This window comes from Macaca mulatta, chromosome 18, assembly GCF_049350105.2.
Source record: "Macaca mulatta isolate MMU2019108-1 chromosome 18, T2T-MMU8v2.0, whole genome shotgun sequence".
Classification (NCBI taxonomy): domain Eukaryota; kingdom Metazoa; phylum Chordata; class Mammalia; order Primates; family Cercopithecidae; genus Macaca; species Macaca mulatta.
In genome coordinates this window covers 24,256,225-24,279,672 of record NC_133423.1, presented here as the reverse complement: position 1 = coordinate 24,279,672, position 23,448 = coordinate 24,256,225, and the positions used below count along the sequence as shown (strand labels likewise).

General features: G+C 37.8%; 1 protein-coding gene across 2 annotated transcripts in view; it reads left to right on the top strand.

Moving 5' to 3' along the window:
- Positions 1-23,448, top strand: part of WDR7 (WD repeat domain 7) — a 388,194-nt gene that overhangs the window by 73,701 nt on the left and 291,045 nt on the right. For both annotated transcript variants that reach the window (XM_001084877.5, XM_001084992.5), the window contains exon 14: positions 5,426-5,640. In XM_001084877.5, the coding sequence (XP_001084877.2) occupies positions 5,426-5,640 (215 nt within the window). The remainder of the gene's footprint in view (positions 1-5,425; positions 5,641-23,448) is intronic.

Below are 23,448 nucleotides of genomic sequence, written 5' to 3'. Positions count from 1 at the left end.
CCTCAGCTCACTGTGATGGTATTTTCATTTTTAAAAATTATTTTTTTGTTTCATTTTATATAATTTCCATTACTATGCCTTCAAGTTTACTGATATTTTCTTCTATAATGTCTAATCTAATTATTCCTATCTAGTATATTTTTCATCTCGAACATTGTAGTTTACATTTCTAAAAGCTAGATTTTGGTCTTTTGATATCTTCTATGTCTCTTTGCAAACCTTTTGAACATCTGGAATATAATTATAATACCTTAATGCCTTTGTCTTCTAATTTTCATATCTTTGTCAGTTCTGGGTTTGTTTTCTTGGTTTGATTTTTTTTTTCACTCAGTATTGATCTTTTTTTTGACATGCCTGGTAATTTTTTTTTTTTTTTTTGGGACAGAGTTTCATTCTTGTTGCCCAGGCTGGAGTGCAATGGTCCGATCTCAGTTCACTGCAATCTCCGCCTCCCAGGTTCAAGTGATTCTCCTGCCTCAGGCCTCCTGAGAAGCTGGGATTACAGACACTACCATGCTCAGTTAATTTTTTGTATTTCTAGTAGAGATGGGGGTTTCATCATGTTGGCCAGGTTGGTCTTGAACTCCTGACCTCAGGTGATCCACCTGTCTTAGCTTCCCAAAGTGCAGGGATTACAGGCATGATCTACCGCGCCTGGCCATGGCTGGTAATTTTTTGTTAGATACCAGATATTGTGAACTTTATTTTGTTGGGTATTGGATATTTTTGTATTTCTGCAAATGTTTTGAACTTTGTTGTGGGACACAGTTAAATTACTGAGAAACAGTTTGATACTTTTGGGTTTTGCCTTGTTAGGTAGGGCTGGAGCAGGGTTAAATGTGGAGCTAATTGTTATCCACTGCAAAGGGAAGACGTTCCTGAGAACTGTACCCAGTGGCTCATGAATTGTGAGGTTTCCAGTCTGGCTGGTGAGTAGGCACTATTCACAATCCTGTCTGAGTCCTGGGTACTGCACCCTCTAATCTTTTGAAGTGGTTCTTTCCTTGGCCTTGAGTAGTTAGTTTCTTCACAGTCACACAGTAATCAGCACTCTGCCAAATATGTAAGGAGGACCTTCTGCAGGTTTCTCTGGAGCTTTCTTCACCCTGGTATTCTGTTGCAAACTCTATCTGCCTGTACTCTCAGCTAAGGAATCTGTTAGGCTATTCAGACAATGGATGTTAGTCAATCAATGTTCAGACAATGGACATTTGTCAATTATGGATTGTCTGAAAAAGCATTGTTTCAAATCTTGTATCTGTTTTTTCCCAATTATTTTACGTAAAAGGGTAAATTCAGTTCCTATTACTCCGTCTTGGCTGGAAGCAGAAGTCTTTTCTGCTAATTTGAATTTTCAAAATCTTTAAATATTCAGGCAGAGTCCACTCTTTCCCTAATGTTTTTAAAAACAGGTTTAGTTGGGAATGGATTTTTTTTTTCTATCTTTTGAACCTCTATTAGTCCATTCTCATGCTACTATGAATAAATACCTGAGACTGGCTAATTTATAAAGAAAAGAGGTTTAACTGACACACAGTTCCACATGGTTGGGGAGGCCTCAGGAAGCTTACAATCATGGTGGAAGGCACTTCTTCACAGGGCGGCAGGAGGGAGAATGAGTGCTGAGCAAAGAGGGAAGCCCCTTAAAAAATCATCAGATCTTGTGAGAACTCACTGACTATCAGGAGAATAGCATAGAGGAAACTGTCTCCATGATTCAGTTATCTCCACCTTATCCTGCCCTTGACACATGGGGATTATTACAATTCAAGGTGAGATTTAGGTGGGGACACAGGGCGAAACCATATCGGCCTCTTTATTATTCTTTTTGGCTTGTGTTGTTGATTATCTTCTTATGTGCAAATGTTTTGACCCTCACTCAATGGGTCCCTCCCGCCCCAGGAAGTTGATTACCATTGTTGTGTTACAACTATTTAATCTTCAGACTTTATTCCAACTTTTCCAGTTGTTCCACTACAGTCTTTTACTGCGAAAAGATCCAGATTAGAATTATGCATGGTTAGTTCTATCCCCCTTTCAATTTAAAATAGTCACTTAGTTCTTCCTTCACCTTAAAGACTGAAAGTTTTGAATATTTCTGGCCAGTCATTTTATAAAATGTTTCCCAATTTCTGTTTATCTGATGTTTTCTCATGGTTATTTTCAGAATATGTATCTTTGGCAAAAAAATCACTGACATTTTTCTCATTACATCTTATCAGTTGGCATATGATTTTAATTTGTTTCATCACTAGTGTTTACTTAGGTCACTTAAGGTGTTTTTTTGGCTTCTTCAATGGAAAATTATTTTTTTTTCCTTTTTGTAATTAGTAAGCATTTTGTGAAGAGATACTTTGAAACCATGTAAATAGCTTTTCTTTATCAAACATTTAAGTTACTCATTTATTTTCAGTTGGATCTCTATTTTATACAATAGATTACTTTCCTAAACTCGTATGTGATGTCTTGGATTTGGTCTGTGGCAGTCCCTTCACACTGGATATTTTTTTTCTTTCAGCATTGTCTTGCTGAACAGCACAAGTAGATGATGTTGCCTCGTCATGTGGTTGTGCTTTTTATCCATCCTGGCTGATACCCTGTGACTGACGTCCTCTCTTCCCAGCATGGACATCCTTTCTCCCCTTTTGGGATCCAGCTCCCTGTGCAAAGCTGCCTACCTGCATAGATACCCTCTTCACTCTTTGGGCCCCATACCATTCCCCCTCACCATGTAAATGCTCTTCTCATACTTCTTAGACTTCAACCTTCTGTGCCAGGTTGCTTTCATGTGTTGATTTCTTAGACCCACCTTTGGGATCTGTTCTGGGCTGCCTCACTGTGTGAACTCCCTCCTCTCTCCACTCAGGTTCCAACAGTGTCTCTTGATGCACATGCTTCTGGGGCTGAACTCTGTGCCAAACTGCTGCCACCACCTCCCTCTTGTTTAGCTTCCCTCTGCACCCTCTCAGCCTCTGACATACTGCCCTGGGCTGCTGCAGGCCTGCTGTTCACCACCATGCCCCTTATCTGACATGGACTCCTACCTTTGCTCAGGTCTGTTTACTAACTTGGGGCTCAGTTGTTCAGAAGAGGAGAGGAAGTATAAACTTTTGACACCAGAGAGTAAATTAGTTACTTGGTGTTTTTGCAGGTAGTATATTCTCACTTATTTGTTGATTAATGATTTTATTTTGGATATCAATAAGGGAAAGTCACTTAAGCCTTTCTATTATAACTACAAACCACATCTAATAGAGAATTAAGAGCTAGAGCAGTAAATTCTAAATTTATTCCTGTGAAACTTTAAGATATCTGAAAGAATATCGTATTATTTTCAAAATCAAATTAACTTTAATTTAGTTAAAATAATCTTTTCCCACAATATTTAAAAACATGATATATATTTGTAAAAAATTGATATCTTACAAATCTTCATGTACAAGAATATGAAGTTCTGTACTAATTCAGCCATGTAAATATACCCTGTTAACCATGTAGTGTACATCTATTAAGAGTATTTTTCTGTGACTGTAATATCCCTTCCCCCACTTTAGACTATGAATACTGTTCTCTAACTTGTTATTTTCATTTAACAATATGTTGTGGCTTTTATTCTATGTTAATATATATAGCTGAGCTTCCTTTTAAACATTGTGTTACTTCACAGTACTCCTTTTAGTGGATACATCATAAATTATTGACCCAGTCTACTAATGATAGATATTTAGGTTTCCAAAAAATTTTTCTATTATGATTAAGACAATTATAACCCAACCACACACATATATGTTTGGATATGGTATCATTATTTAGCATAATCTTAGAAGAGGAATTCCTGTGTTAAAGGAAATGTGAGTTTTAAATTTAATAGAATTTGTTAAAAAATTACTAATTTTTATTTGTACTAAAAATATATTACCAGTTTTCTTACACACTTGAGAATGCTGAATATCTGTACGGTAAGAGATAAATAGTATTTCATTATTGCTTCAATTTGATTTCTTTGATTATTAGTGAGGTTGACATCTTTTTGTATGATTACTACCTATCTGTATTTCTTTTCTCGATTGTTCATATTCTTTAAACATTATTTTGTTGGCTTATTTTTTTCTCATAGATTTGTTACGACTCTGTATTTTGAGGCTGTAACTCTATCTCCATTTAATCAACAAATAGTTACTCAGTGCCTCTAATGTGCCAGGCACTGTTCAATGTACCAGGGATACGACAGTGAACAAAACATCTGAAACTCTCTAGCTCTTGTGTAGTTTACATTCTGGGTGGAGAGAGGCAGGTCAAAAAAACCAAAAACTTTAAACATATAGTATGTTCTCTGGTGTTCATGTTGTGGAGAAAATGAAGCAGAAAAGGGAGAATTTGATGAGAGGGCCAGGGAATAACTCATTGAAAATGTAACATAAAGAGCTTGAAAGGTGGGTGAAGGAGGTGGGGAAGCTTGCATTGGAGGAAATTTGTGCTCTGACTTAGACAAGAAATGCATAGATGGAGATAAATGGAAAGGATGGCCAAATGAGGAAGCTTTAAAGTAGTTGTAGGCCGGGCATGGTGGCTTATGCGTGTAATTCCAGCACTTTGGGAGGCCGAGGTAGGAGGATCATGAGGTCAGGAAATCGAGACCATCCTGGCAAACACGGTGAAACCCCATCTCTACTAAAAATACATAAAATTAGCCAGGCGTGGTGTTGGGCGCCTGTTGTCCCAGCTACTCGGGAGGCTGAGGCAGGAGAATGGTGTGAACCCAGGAGGCGGAGCTTGCAGTGAGCCGAGATCGTGCCATTGCGCTCCAGCCTGGGTGACAGATCAAGACTCCATTTCAAAAATAAATAAATAAATAAATACAGTAGTTGTAAATAGAAGTAGTGGTAATTTCCACAAACATATGAAGAAATATTTGACTGGGTGGTGAGAGTAAGAGTCAAGAATTTGCAGACAGAATGGAGAAATTATAATATTTTTTCTGTTTTGTGGAAGTTTCTTAGAGAAGTTTCAGCAATTATTCAAGGAGGAAAAAAGCAAATTTTAGTAAGATTTTAAGATTGATATACAATTTAGAGGAAGGTTAAGTCATAGATTTTAGTATTCATACTGGTGTGATGGGACAGAAGTAGCCAAGAAAACCATCTGGGAGGTAGAAAGAGTAGAAAAGCCTGGAGAAGGTTGTTGGAATCTTAGCTCTGAACTTGACTTTATTGGGAAGCTGCATCAGGGACTTTGTGGAGAGGAATTAATTGAGGTGGTAGGTACTACATGGAAGATCGTTAGAGGAAGGAAATACAAAAAAATATTTCCAGGAGGCATTGATAAAACATATTTCTACATAAAAAAATTTCATACCATTTTTTTTCTTAAACTATTCAAAATGTTGTAGTATTATGAAATATTTATGAATATATTTTTCTCACAGGTGCATTGGATCGTTGTGTGATGGGGATAACAGCAGTTGAAATTCTAAATGCTTGTGATGAAGCTGTCCCTGCCGCTGTCGATTCACTTAGTCATCCAGCAGTCAACCTGAAACAAGCTATGACAAGACGTAGTCTTGCCGCTCTTAAAAATATGGCCCATCATAAGCTCCAAACCCTTGCAACTAACCTCTTGGCTTCTGAGGCATCTGACAAGGTAAGTTTTGTATGTGGGCTCATGAAGTGTGTAGACCCCAATTTAACTTCATTTAGTAACATGACTTTGGCATATCTTAGGAAATAATTTTTGAGAGATGACACTTGAAAAATAAGCTTTTGATTTTCATTTAGGTTTATCCAACCTAGTTTGAGTTTTTCAAGTACTTAGCATTTGAAAAAGTAAATTATTCTTACCAGTCAAATATTTTAAAATCCTTCCAACTGAATTAAGTGACTTTAGTTTCTGAAATTAGGGCAAACAAGTGTATATAATCTGTCTCACTTTTTGGTAGTCTTTCTATTGAAAGATTGAGCACTAGCTAATGTCCTAAGGAGGGAAAAAAATAATTTAGGTACAATTAAGATGTCTGTAATTGTGATGTATCATTTTATTAAAATTAGGTTCTGATTTTAGTAAGGTTAAACCATTGTAAAGATTTAAGAAATTGTTTCAGAATAAGTATGATGGCGTTGCAGAAGTATTGAAATTTTTCTGAGACCCAACTCAAACACACTTTCCTTACTGACACTTAATAATCAAAGTATAAGTTACTTCTTCAGTTAACAGAAGATTATCCTATTAAAAAAACCAGTCCCAATTCATGAATTGGTTACTTATCTTTAGTTTTGCAGAGGCTAGCCACTGTTTGGTCTGTGGTATTTGTGTAATGTGGTAGAATTAGAACTAGTTTGTCTTTAGTAATGGATAAATGAAACCTAGAGACAATCTCAATATTTCATCTGAATCACTACTTAAAATTCTAGTTCCGTCTAAATATTCATTAGAGTTAGTAATGAATAGCACAAATACTTTTAATTTTAGTCTCTCGTTGATTTTCATGTTTTTAAATGGTTAGACATGTGAATAAATAGTGAAGGGGTTGAAAGGCTCATCTGCAGACTTGAAAATTAACCATGAGTTTGTGCATGCTGATGACACGTGAAGTACTGTAGGTAATTTCATTGACCCACATCCTCCAGTAATTCACAGTAATGTCACCCTTTGATCATTCTTTCTGCCCTCAAGATATAAATGTTTTATCAGCTATGTTGTATTGTATATTTCAACAATTGGAACTGTGAAACTACATTTTTCTTCTGTGCTTTCAGTAGCATACCCGAAAGTTTGTGAAGAAATCACAGGTTAAATGCATTGATCATACCTGTAATTACTTCCAAGGAATCATGTAGCTGTCTCTAGGAATTCAGTGTTCATAGCACATTTTCTGACATGATATGTAATTTGATTTTGAGCAAATTTATAAAACAATATGTTTAAGAGCATGCGTGCATGTTGTATAACTCCTAGATATATTCTTTTTCTTGATGGTATCCCCTAGAAGTAAAAATTTGGAAAAATAATTATATAACTTGAAAATTAAAGAAAAATGAGTGGTACAGTAACAGTTATGAATGGCTTTTGTAAGTGGTCATGGTCCATTATGTGATTTTTACAATCTTGTTTGTCCCTGTTTTAATAGCATATTTTATAGTGCAATTAGTGATAAAAGCACCAGATATCAGAGACACTACACTTAGCTATTGTAAAATATGTTGCTTGTGAACCTCCTTAGTCTTGTAGCAGTGGTAATTGTTGCCTGGCCTACAAGGAAAACAATTATAGAAGGGAGGAAAAAGGCTTAGGAAGCTGAGGCTGCAGGAGGATAATCACTTTATGAAAAATGTATGTTGGCTGGACCATTAGGGATTTCTGTAACTATTTTCTCATGTTGAGTTTGAGGCTCCTTCTGAAGGGAATATTTAAAGAGCTGTCCTCTGGATAGCTTTCTAACCTCAGGAGAAATAAACCCACCCACAGTTAAAAAACAAACAACTAAGAGCTTCTCAATGGTACAGGACTTACTCTAGGATATTGGATCTAATTTTTTACATGAGTCTTTCAATGGAAAGTGAAGCCTGTATTGGGATACTCTATAGAAAGTGTCCTGCTTTTTGTCTTGGTAGAACGGTGTTAGCAATCAGGGCTATATGGAAGTAACAGATATTTTATTTTGCTAATTGTGTTAATTATACTGGACATTCAAAACTTTGCAAAGATGGAGAATGTACTGTCCTGTGATTTTTTTTCTCACTAGAAGATCAAGAGGGTATTCAGTAAAATTATACTTTATTATTGTGCAATGAGTCTTTTGCAAGATTGTGTATATTTGAACCCCTTTTCATTTCTCTTATGACATGTAATTTTTTATTTATATTATGATAACTTATATACTTACCTAATTCTCCCTACTGAAATTCAGTCTTTTTGAGAGCAGGGATTTTTGACTTATTTATCTCTGTGCTTTTCCATGACATCTAGCAGCAGCTGCTGTGCAATAACTATGTGTTGAATTGGATGATGTGGAACAGAAGGTGCAGAGAGCCATTTCTTTAGCTTTTTTGCCCTGTCTTTTGCAATTCCCTCATACCTGATTGTCTTAAGACCCCTGCTTTGCAGCCTCAAGTCTGTCTGTGTTCAAGAGCCTTTAGATGTGGAGATTCATTAGTAACTTGCATTCTTCCTTTGCAAAAGGAAATTTTGTTCAGTTTTGCATATTCTTCCTTTGGTTTTGGTGAGTGAAGTTGTGTAGAGTGAAGTTGAATGATATATAACTCATTCTCCTTCCTTGCCCTATCTGTATTATCAGTGTTCTAACCCATCCTGGACTTATCTCAACTTGTTTTAAAATTTTTTTATTTAATTTTTTTTTCAGATGGAGTCTCGCTCTGTCGCCCAGGCTGGAGTGCAGTGGCGCCATCTCGGCTCACTGTAGCTCCGCCTCCCGGGTTCATGCCATTCTCCTGCCTCAGCCTCCTGAGTAGCTGGGACTACAGGCGCCTGCCACTGCGCCTGGCTAATTTTTTGTATTTTTAGTGGAGACGGGGTTTCTCCGTGTTAGCCAGGATGGTCTCCATCTCCTGACCTCGTGATCCGCCTTCCTCGGCCTCCCAAAGTGCAGGGATTGCAGGCGTGAGCCACCGCGCCCGGCCGACTTATCTCAACTTTATCCTCTCCTTTATTCCTGTTCCTTAGTTGGATGGAACAAGGATTGACAAACTCTATAAAGGGCTAGATAGTAAATATTTTAGGCTTTGTGCACTGTCTCTGTCACAGTGACTTAACTTTGCTTTATGATGTGAAAGCAGGCATAGGCAATATGTGAACAAATGAGCATGGCTGCTTTCCAATAAAACTATTTTCAGAAGCAGGTGGTGAGTTGGATTTGGCCCATAGGCCATAGTTTGCCAACCCCTACATCAGAAGATAGTATTGCTAATATCAAGATTGTAAGTATGGTTCTCTGGTGGAATGGCTTTTGCTTTATTTTTATAAAAGCAGTTCAAAAGAGTGGTTAAGGGCCTGGGTTCTGGTGACAGGCATGTCTGTGTTCAAATTATGTTTCTATGTTTCTATAACTTGCTGACCGTGGGTGGCCTTGGGCAGGTAACCTCCAGTGGCCTTCGGTCATCTTTAAAACAAAATTCAAACTTCTTGCAGTGGCCTCTGAGAGTCTGTGTGATCAGACGTATGCTTCCCTCGTTTAATTTTATTTTTCAATCCTTGATTATTCCAGTCCTAGCCAACTGACTCTTTTTTAAAGTATGACTATTTGTTGAATGGATTAACAAATGAGAAAAATGAATGAATTATACTTAGTACATTTTGACTACTGGTAATGCATTGCAAAATCTTGGTACAGAATTACAGGATAGAAATTGAGAGCTGTTTGTAAAATTATCCTTTAAGAAATTCTTTTTAAGCCACATCTTCATATGATATTATTGAGGGACAGAGTATGGAAATGGAAGAAATTTGAAGACAGAATACCTGTTTAGATATCAGGAAGAAGAAGATGAGCTAGTGAGAAGCAGAGAAAGAGAAATCATACAGGCAGATTCTAGATCACACATACAGTTGAAAACAAAAGTAAAAGGTCTACAGTTTATCAGAGAAATGAAATAACATTAAGAATTGGGGTGTGTGGCTGGGCACAGTGGCTCACACCTGTAATCCCAGCACTTTGGGATGCCAAGGTGGGCGGATCATGAGGTCAGGAGATCGAGACCATCCTGGCTAACACGGTGAAACCCTGTCTCTACTAAAAATACAAAAATTAGCCGGTTGTGGTGGCGGGCACCTGTAGTCCCAGCTACTCAGGAGGCTGAGGCAGGAGAATGGCATGAACCTGCGAGGCAGAGCTTGCAGTGAGCCGAGTTCGTGCCATTGCACTCCAGCCTAGGCTACAAAGCGAGACTCCGTCTCAACCAAAAAAAAAAAAAAAGAATTGGGGTGTGTAGGTTTAGTAATTAGGAAGGCCATTGGTGATGATTAAGAGAGCTGTTTTGGTAGAGTTGGTTTGGTTAGAAATCAGGGTACAGTGAGCTGAGTATGAGAAGTGGAGGTAAAGAGTGTGGAAGAAATTGGCTTTTGATGGAAAAAGAGGAGGGTAGTAGCTTCAGTGGCTAGGGATTTAAGAGCAGGGTTTATACTCTGTTTAGGAGATCACTGAGCATTTATTTTGGTGGAAGGATAATGGGTGGGCCGATGCAGGAGGACATGGTATTAAGAACAGAGCTGGAGAGTTTACCCTTACTAGAAATTGTTTCCTTGTAATTGGTAATGATTAAAGAGAGGGAGATGAATGTACCAAGTCATTTTCGGTGGAAGAGAATGAAAGTAGGCTGTGATTTCTGTTAAAAGGAAGGAAGAGATGGTTATAATTCTTTGGAGGTAGAGACATCTTTTTTTTTCTCTTTTTTCTTTTTTTAATCCCAGCACCACGAAGCATAAGCAGTTCACTGGATTAGGAGTTAGAGAAGATTTGTAAAATATAGATAACCAGTCATTTATAGATTGTACATGATGATATTTGGCGAATGCATACATGAATATGTTAAGAAGATGGTCTGAGCATATCAGGTGATGTTTCTGACGTGTTTTTCTTGTAAAGCATTTGCCACATATATGGTTCTTCGTAGAGAGATCTTGGGCTAAAGGGATTTTATTAGCGAAGGTAGAAAACCATTACTGCCATGAAATTCATTTCTTCATCCTACTGTGTATAATTTTCTGTTCTGCAGCTTTACATCTTGGGCATTGTTGTGCCAATCAGAATCACCTTATTTATAGGGGAAAATGATGAGGCTGAGGAAGTGGAAAAATGACCAGGATGATTTATCTTTTACCTTACGTTTCTCTCATGTTGTCTAATTAGTCAAAAGCCTGAAAAAAATGAATGGGCTATATTTGCAAAGGTCAGTAGCTTTGTATTCTGTGTAACGAGGCGAGAGAATGGAATTTAGAAGTCAAATATAACCTACTAAGAACATAGTCTGTGTTTTTTGCTTGAAAAAGTCACTCTAAAAACATTTGTACTGATTGAATTGACTTCATGATTCACTGTGAAAAGGGCACTGTAAGGTACAGACAAGGACAAGCCAAATGACGTTGTGTACAGGATACCAGGCCTTGTTTAGTGAACTGTTTTTGTCCTTAGAAGAATTCTTATGATATGTGTGACCTTTGAAGAATCAATTAAACTTGCTTAACATTCTATCCCAAAACTTTAATGAATATTTTAATAGAAAATATGAGTATGTTGATAATATAAGTATATTAATTATTATATATTCATAAGTATGTAAGTTTTGTTTGTCCTCAGTTGTTGTTAGGACAAAATTTTAAATTACACCAATTGTTGTCTAGTACCTAATAAATAAAGGAGCCTTAGTTAAGCTGTCTGGTCTTAAGAAAACAAAGGAGTAAATGCCTGTCACTATAGGAGGGGAAATATATTTTCTCATCAAATAAAGGAAACTTTTGTCCCCTTCCATTTTGGAGAGATATTAGAAGTAATATTATTCCAGTAATAAAATAATCATGATCTTCTAACATGCTTATATTAGCTTTGGTGATTATATGATATAGAGATATTTAAAACTTGGCCAGGCACAGTGGTTCATGCCTGTAATCCCAGCACATTGGGAGGCCAAGGTGGGCGGATTGTTTGAACTCAGGAGTTGGAGACCAGCCTGGGCAATGGTGAAACCCTGTCTTAGCCAGGTTTAGTGGCACACACCTGTGGTCCCAGCTGCTCTGGGGACTGGGATGGGAAGATTGCTTGAGCCCAGGAGGTTGAGGCTGCATTGAGCTGAGATCATGCCATAGCACTATAGCCTGGGTGACAGAGCGAGACCCTGTCTCAAACAACAACAGCAACAAAACAAAACAAAATTAATGTCAGTCTCTCACATGATAACAGATATGATACTCTGAAAGAATAATGTTTGGGTATCATAATAATTGTGCTCATAATTTTGATTGCTTTCTGAATCCTGGCACTTAAAAGCTAAGAATAGCAATCGGAATTTTTTTCTCCTCTATGATTTGGCGTATTAAAACATAGACTTTGTGTATTCTCTGAAATGTCCAGATCATTTAGATAGCATAAAATCCTTTTTTTTTTTTTTTTTTTGCAAAATGTCTTGTTTAACTTTTCGAATAGGAAACATTATGATTGCTATCTTTTAATTAAGATGTATTGAATGTTAACTCTTTTTTGGTAATTCAGTGCAAACATTGGTCATAATAATGCGTCCTAGATTTATCTGTGGGAAAAATATTATCCACATTTACTTCCTTTCCAAGTTTCCCAGACTGCTGGATTTTTTTCTGAATTGCTTCTTTATAAACCTTTTATCTCTTTGCTCTTCTCTTAACTGTTATGGCCACTGCTAATCTCTGCTACTCTATTTCTATTTTTCTCTGAAAACTGATCTAATAGTGTTTAGATCTACCATCTTAACATTTGAGTTCCATTTTACTCACCTGTTTTTATGTTTGTTTATTTTTATTTTTCTTGGCCTCTTTCAGATTCAGCAAATATATTTTGCTGAGACCAGCTCGGTCGGGGACATCCTAACCCAGCAGCACTAGAGGAATTAAAGAAACACACACAGAAATATAGAGGTGTGAAGTGGGAAATCAGGGGTCTCACAGCCTTCAGAGCTGAGAGCCCTGAACAGAGATTTACCCACATATTTATTAACAGCAAGCCAGTCATTAGCATTGTTTCTATAAATATTACATTAACTAAAAGTATCCCTTATGGGAAATGAAGGGATGGGCTGAAATAAAGGGATGGGTTGGGCTAGTTACCTGCAGCAGGAGCATGTCCTTAAGGCACAGATCGCTTATGCTATTGTTTGTGGTTTAAGAGTGCCTTAAAGCGGTTTTCCGCCCTGGGTGGGCCAGGTGTTCCTTGCCCTCATTCTGGTAAACCCAAAACCTTCCAGCGTGGGTGTTAAGGCCATCATGAACAGTGCTGCAGAGATTTTATGGCCAGATTTTGGGGGGTCTGTTCCCAACAATAACTAAATTTTACTTTCCCCTTCTTTAACTTGTTAGCTATAGATTCTGTTAGTATTCTCTTGGTTTTTGCCCTAGAGATTATAAGTACATCTTTGACTTACTACACTCTAAAACAAATTATTCCTATTAGAATTTCTCTGCTAGTGCTAGAGCCTTAGAACACTACAATTCCATTTGCCCCCTTATTTTTACATTTCAGTTGCCATGCATTGTAACTTTACATATACTTTAAATTCCACTAGACATTATTATTGTTTTCTTCAGGCAATATTATTTAATATTGTCCTTATAGTTAACTTCTGTTCTTTTTGTACTTTACGTTTTCTTTTTTTGGAGTAATCCAATTTGATATTTTTTTAAATTTATTTTTATTTTTTATTATACTTTAAGTTCTAGGGTACACGTACACAACGTGCAGGTTTGTTGCATACATACACATGTGCCATGTTGGTGTGCTCCACCCATTAACTCGTCATTTACATTAGGTATATCTCCTATGCTATTCCTCCCCTGTCTCCCCACTCCATGACAGGCCCTGGTGTGTGATGTTCCCCTTCCTATGTCCAGATGTTCTCATTGTTCAGTTCCCACCTATGAGTGAGAACATGCAGTGTTTGGTTTTCTGTTCTTGCGATAGTTTGCTGAGAATGAAGGTTTCCAGCTGTATCCATGTCCCTACAAAGGACTTGAACTCATTCTTTTTTATGGCTGCATAGTTTTCCTTGGTGTATATGTGCCACATTTTCTTAATCCAGTCTGTCATTGATGGATGTTTGGGTTGGTTCCAAGTCTTTGCTATTGTGAATAGTGCCTCAGTAAACATACGTGAGCGTGTGTCTTTATAGCAGCATGATTTATAATCCTTTGGGTATATACCCAGTAATGGGATGGCTGGGTCAAATGGTATTTCTAGTTCTAGATCCTTGAGGAATCGCCATACTGTCTTCTACAATAGTTGAACTAGTTTACAGTCCCACCAACAGTGTAAAAGTGTTCCTATTTCTCCACATCCTCTCCAGCACCTGTTTCCTGTCTTTTCTAACTGGTGTGAGATGGTATCTCATTGTGGTTTTGATTTGCATTTCTCTGATGGCCAGTGATGATGAGCATTTTTTCATGTGTCTGTTGGCTGCATAAATGTCTTCTTTTGAGAAGTGTCTTTTCATATCCTTTGCCCACTTTTTGATGGGATTGTTTGTTTTTTTCTTGTAAATTTGTTTGAGTTCTTTGTAGATTCTGGATATTAGTGCTTTGTCAGATGAGTAGATTACAAAACTTTTTTCCCATTCTGTAGGTTGCCTGTTCACTCTGATGGTAGTTTCTTTTACTGTGCAGAAGCTCTTTAGTTTAATTAGAATCCATTTGTCAATTTTGGCTTCTGTTTCCACTGCTTTTGGTGTTTTAGACATGAAGTCCTTGCCCATGCCTACATCCTGAATGGTACTACCTAGGTTTTCTTCTAGGGATTTTATGGTTTTAGGTCTAACATTTAAGTCTCTAATCCATCTTGAATTAATTTTCATATAAGGTGTAAGGAAGGGATCCAGTTTGAGCTTTCTATATATGGCTAGCCAGTTTTCCCAGCACCGTTTATTAAATAGGGAATCCCTTCCCCATTTCTTGTTTTTGTCAGGTTTGTCAAAGATCAGATGGTTGTAGATGTGTGGTATTAATTCTGAGGACTCTGTTCTGTTCCATTGGTCTATACCTCTGTTTTGGTACCAGTACCATGCTGTTTTGGTTACTGTAGCCTTGTAGTATAGTTTGAAGTCAGGTAGTGTGATGCCTCCAGCTTTGCTCTTTTGGCTTAGGATTGTCTTGGCAATGTGGGCTCTTTTTTGGTTCCATATGGACTTTAAAGTAGTTTTGTCCAGTTCTGTGAAGAAAGTCATTGGTAGCTTGATGGGGATGGCATTGAATCTATAAATTACCTTGGGCAGTATGGCCATTTTCACGATATTGATTCTTCCAATCCATGAGCATGGAATGTTCTTCCATTTGTTTGTGTCCTCTTTTATTTCATTGAGCAGTGGTTTGTAGTTCTCCTTGAAGAGGTCCTTCACATCCCTTATAAGTTGGATTCCTAGGTATTTTATTCTCTTTGAAGCAGTTGTGAATGAAAGTTCACTCATGATTTGGCTCTCTGTCTGTTATTGGTGTATAAGAATGCTTGTGATTTTTGCACATTGATTTTGTATCCTGAGACTTTGCTGAAGTTGCTTATCGGCTTAAGGAGATTTTGAGCTGAGATAATGGGGTTTTCTAAATATACAATCATGTCATCTGCAAACAGGGACAGTGTGACTTCCTCTTGCCTAATTGAATACCCTTTATTTCTTTCTCCTGCCTGATTGCACTGGCCAGCACTTCCAACACTATTTCGAATAGGAGTGGTGAGAGAGGGCATCCCTGTCTTGTGCCAGTTTTCAAAGGGAATGCTTCCAGTTTTTGCCCATTCAGTATGATATTGGCTGTGTGTTTCTCATAAATAGCTCTTATTATTTTGAGATACGTTCCATCAATACCTAATTTATTGAGAGTTTTTAGCATGAAGGGCTGTTGAATTTTGTCAAAGGTCTGCATCTATTGAGATAATCATGTGGTTTTTGTCTTTGGTTCTGTTTATATATTGGATTACGTGTATTGATTTGCGTATATTGAACCAGCCTTGCATCCCAAGGATGAAGCCCACTTGATCATGGTGGATAAGCTTTTTAATGTGCTGATGGATTTGGTTTGCCAGTATTTTATTGAGGATTTTTGCATCGATGTTTATCAGGGATATTGGCCTGCAATTCTCTTTTTTTGTTGTGTCTCTGTCAGGCTTTGGTATTAGGATGATGTTGGCCTCATAAAATGAGTTAGGGAGGATTCCCTCTTTTTCTATTGATTGGAATAGTTTCAGAAGGAATGGTACCAGCTCCTCCTTGTACCTCTGGCAGATTTCGGCTGTGAATCCCTCTGGTCCTGGACTTTTTTTGGTTGGTAGGCTATTAATTATTGCCTTAATTTCAGAGCCTGTTATTGGTCTCTCAGGGATTCAACTTCTTCCTGGTTTAGTCTTGGGAGAGTGTATGTGTCCAGGAATTTATCCATTTTTTCTAGGTTTTCTAGTTTATTTGCATAGAGGCGTTTATAGTATTCTTTTTTTTTTTTTTTTTTTTTTTTGAGACGGAGTCTCACGCTGTTGCCCAGGCTGGAGTGCAGTGGCGCGATCTCGGCTCACTGCAAGCTCCGCCTCCCGGGTTCCCGCCATTCTCCTGCCTCAGCCTCCTGAGTAGCTGTGACTACAGGCGCCCGCCACCGCGCCCGGCTAATTTTTTGTATTTTTAGTAGAGACGGGGTTTCACTGTGGTCTCGATCTCCTGACCTTGTGATCCGCCCGCCTCGGCCTCCCAAAGTGCTGGGATTACAGCCTGAGCCACCGTGCCCGGCCAGGCGTTTATAGTATTCTATGATGGTAGTTTGTATTTCTGTGGAGTTGGTGGTGATATCCCCTTCATCATTTTTTTGCGTCTTATTTGATTCTTCTCTCTTTTCGTTTTTATTAGTCTTCCTAGCAGTCTATCAGTTTTGTTGATCTTTTCCAAAAACCAGCTCTTGGATTCATTGATTTTTTTGGAGGGTTTTTTGTGTCTCTATCTCCTTCAGTTCTGCTCTGATCTTAGTTATTTCTTGCCTTCTGCTAGCTTTTGAATGTGTTTGCTCTTGCTTCTGTGGTTCTTTTAATTGTGATGTTAGGGTGTCAATTTTAGATTTTTCCTGTTTTCTCTTGTGGGCATTTAGTGCTATAAATTTCCCTCTACACACTGCTTTAAATGTGTCCCAGAGATTCTGGTATGTTGTGTCTTTGTTCTCATTGGTTTCAAAGAACATCTTTATTTCTGCCTTCATTTCGTTATGTACCCAGTAGTCATTCAGGAGCAGGTTGTTCAGTTTCCATGTAGTTGAGTGGTTTTGAGTGAGTTTCTTAATCCTGAGTTCTAGTTTGATTGCACTGTGGTCTGAGAGACAGTTTGTTATAATTTCTGTTCTTTTATATTTGCTGAGGAGTGCTTTACTTCCAACTATGTGGTCAATTTTGGAATAAGTGTGATGTGGTGCTGAGAAGAATGCATATTGTGTTGATTTGGGGTGGAGAGTTCTGTAGATGTCTATTAGGTCTGCTTGCTGCAGAGTTGAGTTCGATTCCTGGATATCCTTGTTAACTTTCTGTTTCGTTGATCTGTCCAATGTTGACAGTGGGGTGTTAAAGTCTCCCATTATTATTGTGTGGGAGTCTGAGTCTCGTTGTAGGTCTCTAAGGACTTGCTTTATGAATCTGGGTGGTCCTGTATAGGATGCATATATATTTAGGATAGTTAGCTCTTCTTGTTGAATTGATCCCTTTACTCTTATGTAATGGCCTTCTTTGTCTCTTTTGATCTTTGCTGGTTTAAATTGTTTTATCAGAGACTGGGATTGCAATCCCTGCCTTTTTTTGTTTTCCATTTGCTTGGTAGCTCTTCCTCCATCCCTTTATTTTGAGCCTATGTATGTCTCTGCACGTGAGATGGGTCTCCTGAACACAGCACAGTAATGGGTCTTGCCTCTTTATCCAATTTGCCAGTCTGTGTCTTTTAACTGGAGCATTTAGCCCATTTACATTTAAGGTTATTATTGTTATGTGTGAATTTGGTCCTGTCATTATGATGTTAGCTGGCTATTTTGCTCATTAGTTGATGCAGTTTCTTTCTAGCATCGATGTTCTTTACATTTTGGCATGTTTTTGCAGTGGCTGGTACCAGTTATTCCTTTCCATGTTTAGTGCTTCCTTCAGGAGCTCTTTTAGGGCAGGCCTGGTGGCAACAAAATCTCTCAGCATTTGCTTGTCCATAAAGGATTTTATTTCTCCTTCAGTTATGAAGCTTAGTTTGACTGGATATGAAATTCTCGGTTGAAAATTCTTTTCTTTAAGAATGTTGAATATTGTCCCCCACTCTCTTCTGGCTTGTAGAGTTTCTGCCGAGAGATCCACAGTTAGTCTGATGGGCTTCCCTTTGTGGGTAACCCGACCTTTCTCCCTGGCTGCCCTTAACATTTTTTCCTTCATTTCAACTTTAGTGAATCTGACAATTATATGTCTTGGAGTTGCTCTTCTCAAGGAGTATCTTTGTGGCATTCTCTGTATTTCCTGAATTTGAATGTTGGCATGCCACAACTCCATCAAAAAGTGGGCAAAGGATATAAAGAGACACTTCTCAAAAGAAGATATTTATGCAGCCAACACGTTGCAGTGCAACCCTGAAGGAAGCACTGAACATGGAAAGGAACAACCAGTACCAGCCACTGCAAAAGCATTCCAAATTGTATAGACTGTCTAAGCTAGGACAAAACTGCATCAACTAACGAGCAAAATAACCAGCTAACATCATAATGACAGGATCAAATTCACACATAACAATATTAATCTTAAATGTAAATAGGCTAAATGCTCCAGTTAAAAGACACAGACTGGCAAATTGGATAAAGAGTCAAGACCCATCAGTGTGCTGTATTCAGGAGACCCATCTCACGTGCAGAGATATACATAGGCTCAAAATAAAGGGAGGAAGATCTACCAAGCAAATGGAAAACAAAAAAAAAAGCAGGGATTGCAATCCCAGTCTCTGATAAAACAGACTTTAAACCAGCAAAGATCAAAAGAGACAAAGAAGGCCATTACATAAGAGTAAAGGGATCAATTCAACAAGAAGAGCTAACTATCCTAAATATATATGCATCCTATACAGGACCACCCAGATTCATAAAGCAAGTCCTTAGAGACCTACAACGAGACTCAGACTCCCACACAATAATAATGGGAGACTTTAACACCCCACTGTCAACATTGGACAGATCAACGAAACAGAAAGTTAACAAGGATATCCAGGAATCGAACTCAACTCTGCAGCAAGCAGACCTAATAGACATCTACAGAACTCTCCACCCCAAATCAACACAATATGCATTCTTCTCAGCACCACATCACACTTATTCCAAAATTGACCACATAGTTGGAAGTAAAGCACTCCTCAGCAAATATAAAAGAACAGAAATTATAACAAACTGTCTCTCAGACCACAGTGCAATCAAACTAGAACTCAGGATTAAGAAACTCACTCAAAACCACTCAACTACATGGAAACTGAACAACCTGCTCCTGAATGACTACTGGGTACATAACGAAATGAAGGCAGAAATAAAGATGTTTTTGGAAATCAATGAGAACAAAGACATAACATACCAGAATCTCTGGGACACATTTAAAGCAGTGTGTAGAGGTAAATTTATAGCACTAAATGCCCACAAGAGAAAGCAGGAAAGATCTAAAATTAACACCCTAACATCACAATTAAAAGAACTAGAGAAGCAAGAGCAAACACATTCAAAAGCAAGCAGAAGGCAAGAAATAACTAAGATCAGAGCAGAACTGAAGGCGATAGAGACACAAAAAACCCTCCTTTGCCCATTTTTAAAAAAATGTTTTTCATAGGTCTAATATTCTTCTCTGTATTTTGTAATCTTTTTCTCCCTCTGTGTTTCAATGTTTGTATTTTCTATGTTCCACAGGACTAATGTTTTCTGCTCTGTTTTTCCACAAACTCCTTTACTTAGTTACTACTTTTTGTTATTATTAGTCTTTATTTCTAGAGTACCTATCTGATCCTTTTATAAAAATAGATTTCATTTATCTACTGAAATTCTTTATCTTTTTATCTTCTTTTTCCAACATTTTCTGTATTTCCTTGAACATATTAATCCTAATTATCTTAAAATCTTTTTCTACCAACTCTAATATCTGTATTGCTGGTGACTCTCTTTTAATTGCCTGTAATTTCAGTTTTATGCTGTAATCTGTTGGCATGTTTAGTAATTTCTTGTTAAATACCAGATATTGTAGATAAAAAATGTAGCTTGTTCAAATGATGTCCTCTTCTAGAGGGGGCTCACCCTTTCTCTGCTGGTCAGATAGAATAAAGGCTGACCAACTTAATATAATCAGGGACTAACCTGAGTCAAAGCTAGGTTGCAGTATTTTAAATCTCTGCCTACCTGTGATTTTGCTTCTAGTTATCTAGTCCTTCCAGGGCTTCCAACAGAGATCCTGGAGTATTTAACGAGGTTCTTTTGCTTGTCGAGTCCTGATTCCTAACTCTTATCTTCTTAGCATGACAACCCTGCCAAAAACTCTGTTTTGCTTTCTAGAGACGTTCCTAGTCTCCATACACAACTTCAGTATTTGGCATTTGACATGAATGGCCCTGTGTCAGCTTCTGTTTTCTTTCCTTCCCTTCTCACTAGGATCTTGGTCCCTTGAATATTCAATTTTCTCTTTAGCCCTACAAGACTTTCAAAAGCTCTGTTGCTTTCTGTATTCCCAGTGATGGTCCTACTGTTTGCTTGATCTCTGCTTTATCCAAGGTACTTTAAAACCAACATGTTTAAGATTGAACTCAAAATCATGTCCCATAGAACATTCCATTTCTCATTGTTTGGTACTACCTAGTGTGTGCAAGCTGTGGCCTACAGGTCAATAGGGCCCTTGAGCTATGAATGGTTTTTATATTTTAAAAGTATTCTTAAGAATATGTGACATAAAGCTTTGTGGCCCTCAAAGTTTAAAGTATTTGCTATGTGACTCTTTACAGAAAAGGTTTGCCAATACTTTTTCTGTCGTAATAACTGTCATCACTGTTTGTCCCATTATCTATATTAAAAATCCCAAATGTTATCCAACTATCTTCTCTTGAAAACCAATCCAAAATGAACTTTTGTCATTTTTATCTCCTTCTGAAAGCAGTCTTCTCTCTGCCTCTGCCACTCTTCTAGTTTATGATCTTTCCTCCAGGTAATACCTTATGATTGTTATTTTTGTATTTAATCAGCACTTCCTGCTCCCACAAATCTGACATCTGCTCCAAGTTCTCCATTAAAATAAAAGTCCACTGTTATAGGACTCTCACACACGTAGAAAATTACCCTATATGTAGGTTGTGAGTGCATGTGCTCCTTTATGGGTAAATGTATGTGTGCATCATGTGTGTATATCTCAGAGAGTTTGGGATGGAAACATTGAAAATTTCCAACTGAGGGTGCCTTTCCACCAAGTCTTCTCCGGTTTGAAGGAAATGAGTTTTAGGTTACTATGAATGCAATCTCAACCATTACATTAAGGAGTAAAACTAAATTCTCAAAATTAACTAAATATTTAATTCATATTTGCTAAGTTTCTGGTGATTGCAGGATTTTTGGCTCTTTTCCCTTTTTAAGGATCCTTGAATTAGACATGACTGGATTTATTGTGGTGATTGCATAATACCATCAAATCATGACATATACAATGGAACAACCCTTCCCGAAGCCTAATAAACCCTGTGGTTCTAGTGCCTTATTGACCCTGTGCCTTACATATAATAGGTGTTCAATGGATTTATGAATGGGATTCATAGTTCATACTAAATATAATTTATCATGTTCTGAGCCAACGGAAAGCAGTCTTGTTCTATGATGGTTTTAAATTCAGAACAATTTTTTTCCCTTGCAAATACATTAACAAAAATATACTATATTAAAAAGAAATATAGATTATTGTGGAATGTAAGTTAGATACAGCTAAGGAGAAATTTCTTTTACTATCTCACGTCATCAATCAAATAGTGGAATGCTGAAAGAATAGGGAGTGCTAGGTGGATTAAACCCTATGACCTTTTCAGCAGCCAGATCTTTCTAGTCCTTGTGTATGATACTTTATGTTTAACTCTTGTTTGGGAACTCAAAGGTATTGTGAAGTAATTTATAAAAATATACATATTTATGTCAAAATACTAATACTTTAGTATTTTGGGAATTGAAATAATTTATTCTCTTCTAATATGTTTGAAAATCTGCTCTTTATGAGAACATATAGAAGTTTTTCAAACATCTTGACTTTTAAAGCCTCTGTTAGAAAATAATTGAGTCAGTCAAGTTCAGTTAAACATTTATTGACTACTAGGTACTGTGTTAGGTCCTGGGGAACCAAATGAATAAGACATATTTACCTTCAGAAAATACACACAGATAAATACAATTCAATAAAGTAGCGGGGATGGCTGAGACATGCAGAAAGTATTGCGGAAGGCTGTCTTAGCTTGAGGTGATCAGGACTGGCTTCTTGGAGGAGGAGACATTCAAGGATGAATAGATATAGTCAGATGATGGAAGCAGATGGGTTGCGGTGTGTTCCGGGAGGACTAGGTGGCCCAAGCAAAGCGGGAAGTAGGAAATACCACATGCGGGGAGACAGTTGTGGTGGGAAGTGAGACGAGTCCATTGAAGCACCATGTGAAGGTGCTTAAGCTTTATCTTTTACCTCAGTGGCTTTCAAAGTTGAAAAAAAAATAGCTTTGTAATCCTACTCTCAAAAGGAATTATATATGAAAGCCAGTATGTAAAACAGACAAGAGGTAATAGGGAGGGGAGTTTAAATTCAAGAACTATTTGTGAGTTAGATGTGGTGAGACTTCGTGATTGTTTAGGTATGGGTGGAAGGAAGGTTGGCCCACAGGTTTTCTGATTGGGTGATAGAATAGAAAGTAGCTCTATCATGTGTGATATCGAATGTAAGAGCAGGTTTTGTCCGGGATGATGAGGAATTGCTTTGTTTATGGTGAGTATGAGGTGAGTATGAGGTTCCTATGGGATATCTATGTTGTGATGTCTGCCAGACCTTTAAAAGAGTGAAACTTGAGGCAGGACTGTGGTGATGAGACATACGAAAGATGGTTCTTAGTACTGTGGGAGTGGAGGAGATCATTCAGAGATAGACTCTGGGCTCACTAACCTTAAGGGAGGAGGAAAAGGAAACGATTTAGAGGAGGAGTGGTGTGAGGCATGTGAGGAGAGCCAAGAGAATGGGCTAACCTGTAAACAGAGGGAATCGAGAGTGTCAGGCAGAGTAGAGAGTAATCACTTGTGTCAAATGTGGTAGATGTTGGGTATTAGAAGGATCAAAATGTGTTTGTCAGTGAAGTCATTAGTATTCTTTTTAAGAACTGTCTTCCTAGGACGTTGAGAGCAGAAGGTTGATTGTGGAGGGTTAAGGAGTGAAAGGAAAGTGTGGAAATAGAAATAGTAACAAATGTAGAATACTTTTGAAAGGTGTGTATAAAAAGAGAAGGAAAGAGAGTAGCTAGAGGGAGATGTAGTTTTGAAGACAGCTGAGAGTATTTGTGGGCTGAGGATGATGATCCAGTAGTGAAAGGAGCATTCTAGATTAGGATAGGGAGGAATTGATAATTGATGAAGATAGGTTCCCCAGGGCATGAGAGAGTGGGCCATTTCAAAGGTAAAGGGAGGGAAGGCAGTTGGCCTTGATGTGGAGGAGGAAAACCTTATTTCTGAAACTGAAGGGAAAGAGCACAGGCTGGGTGT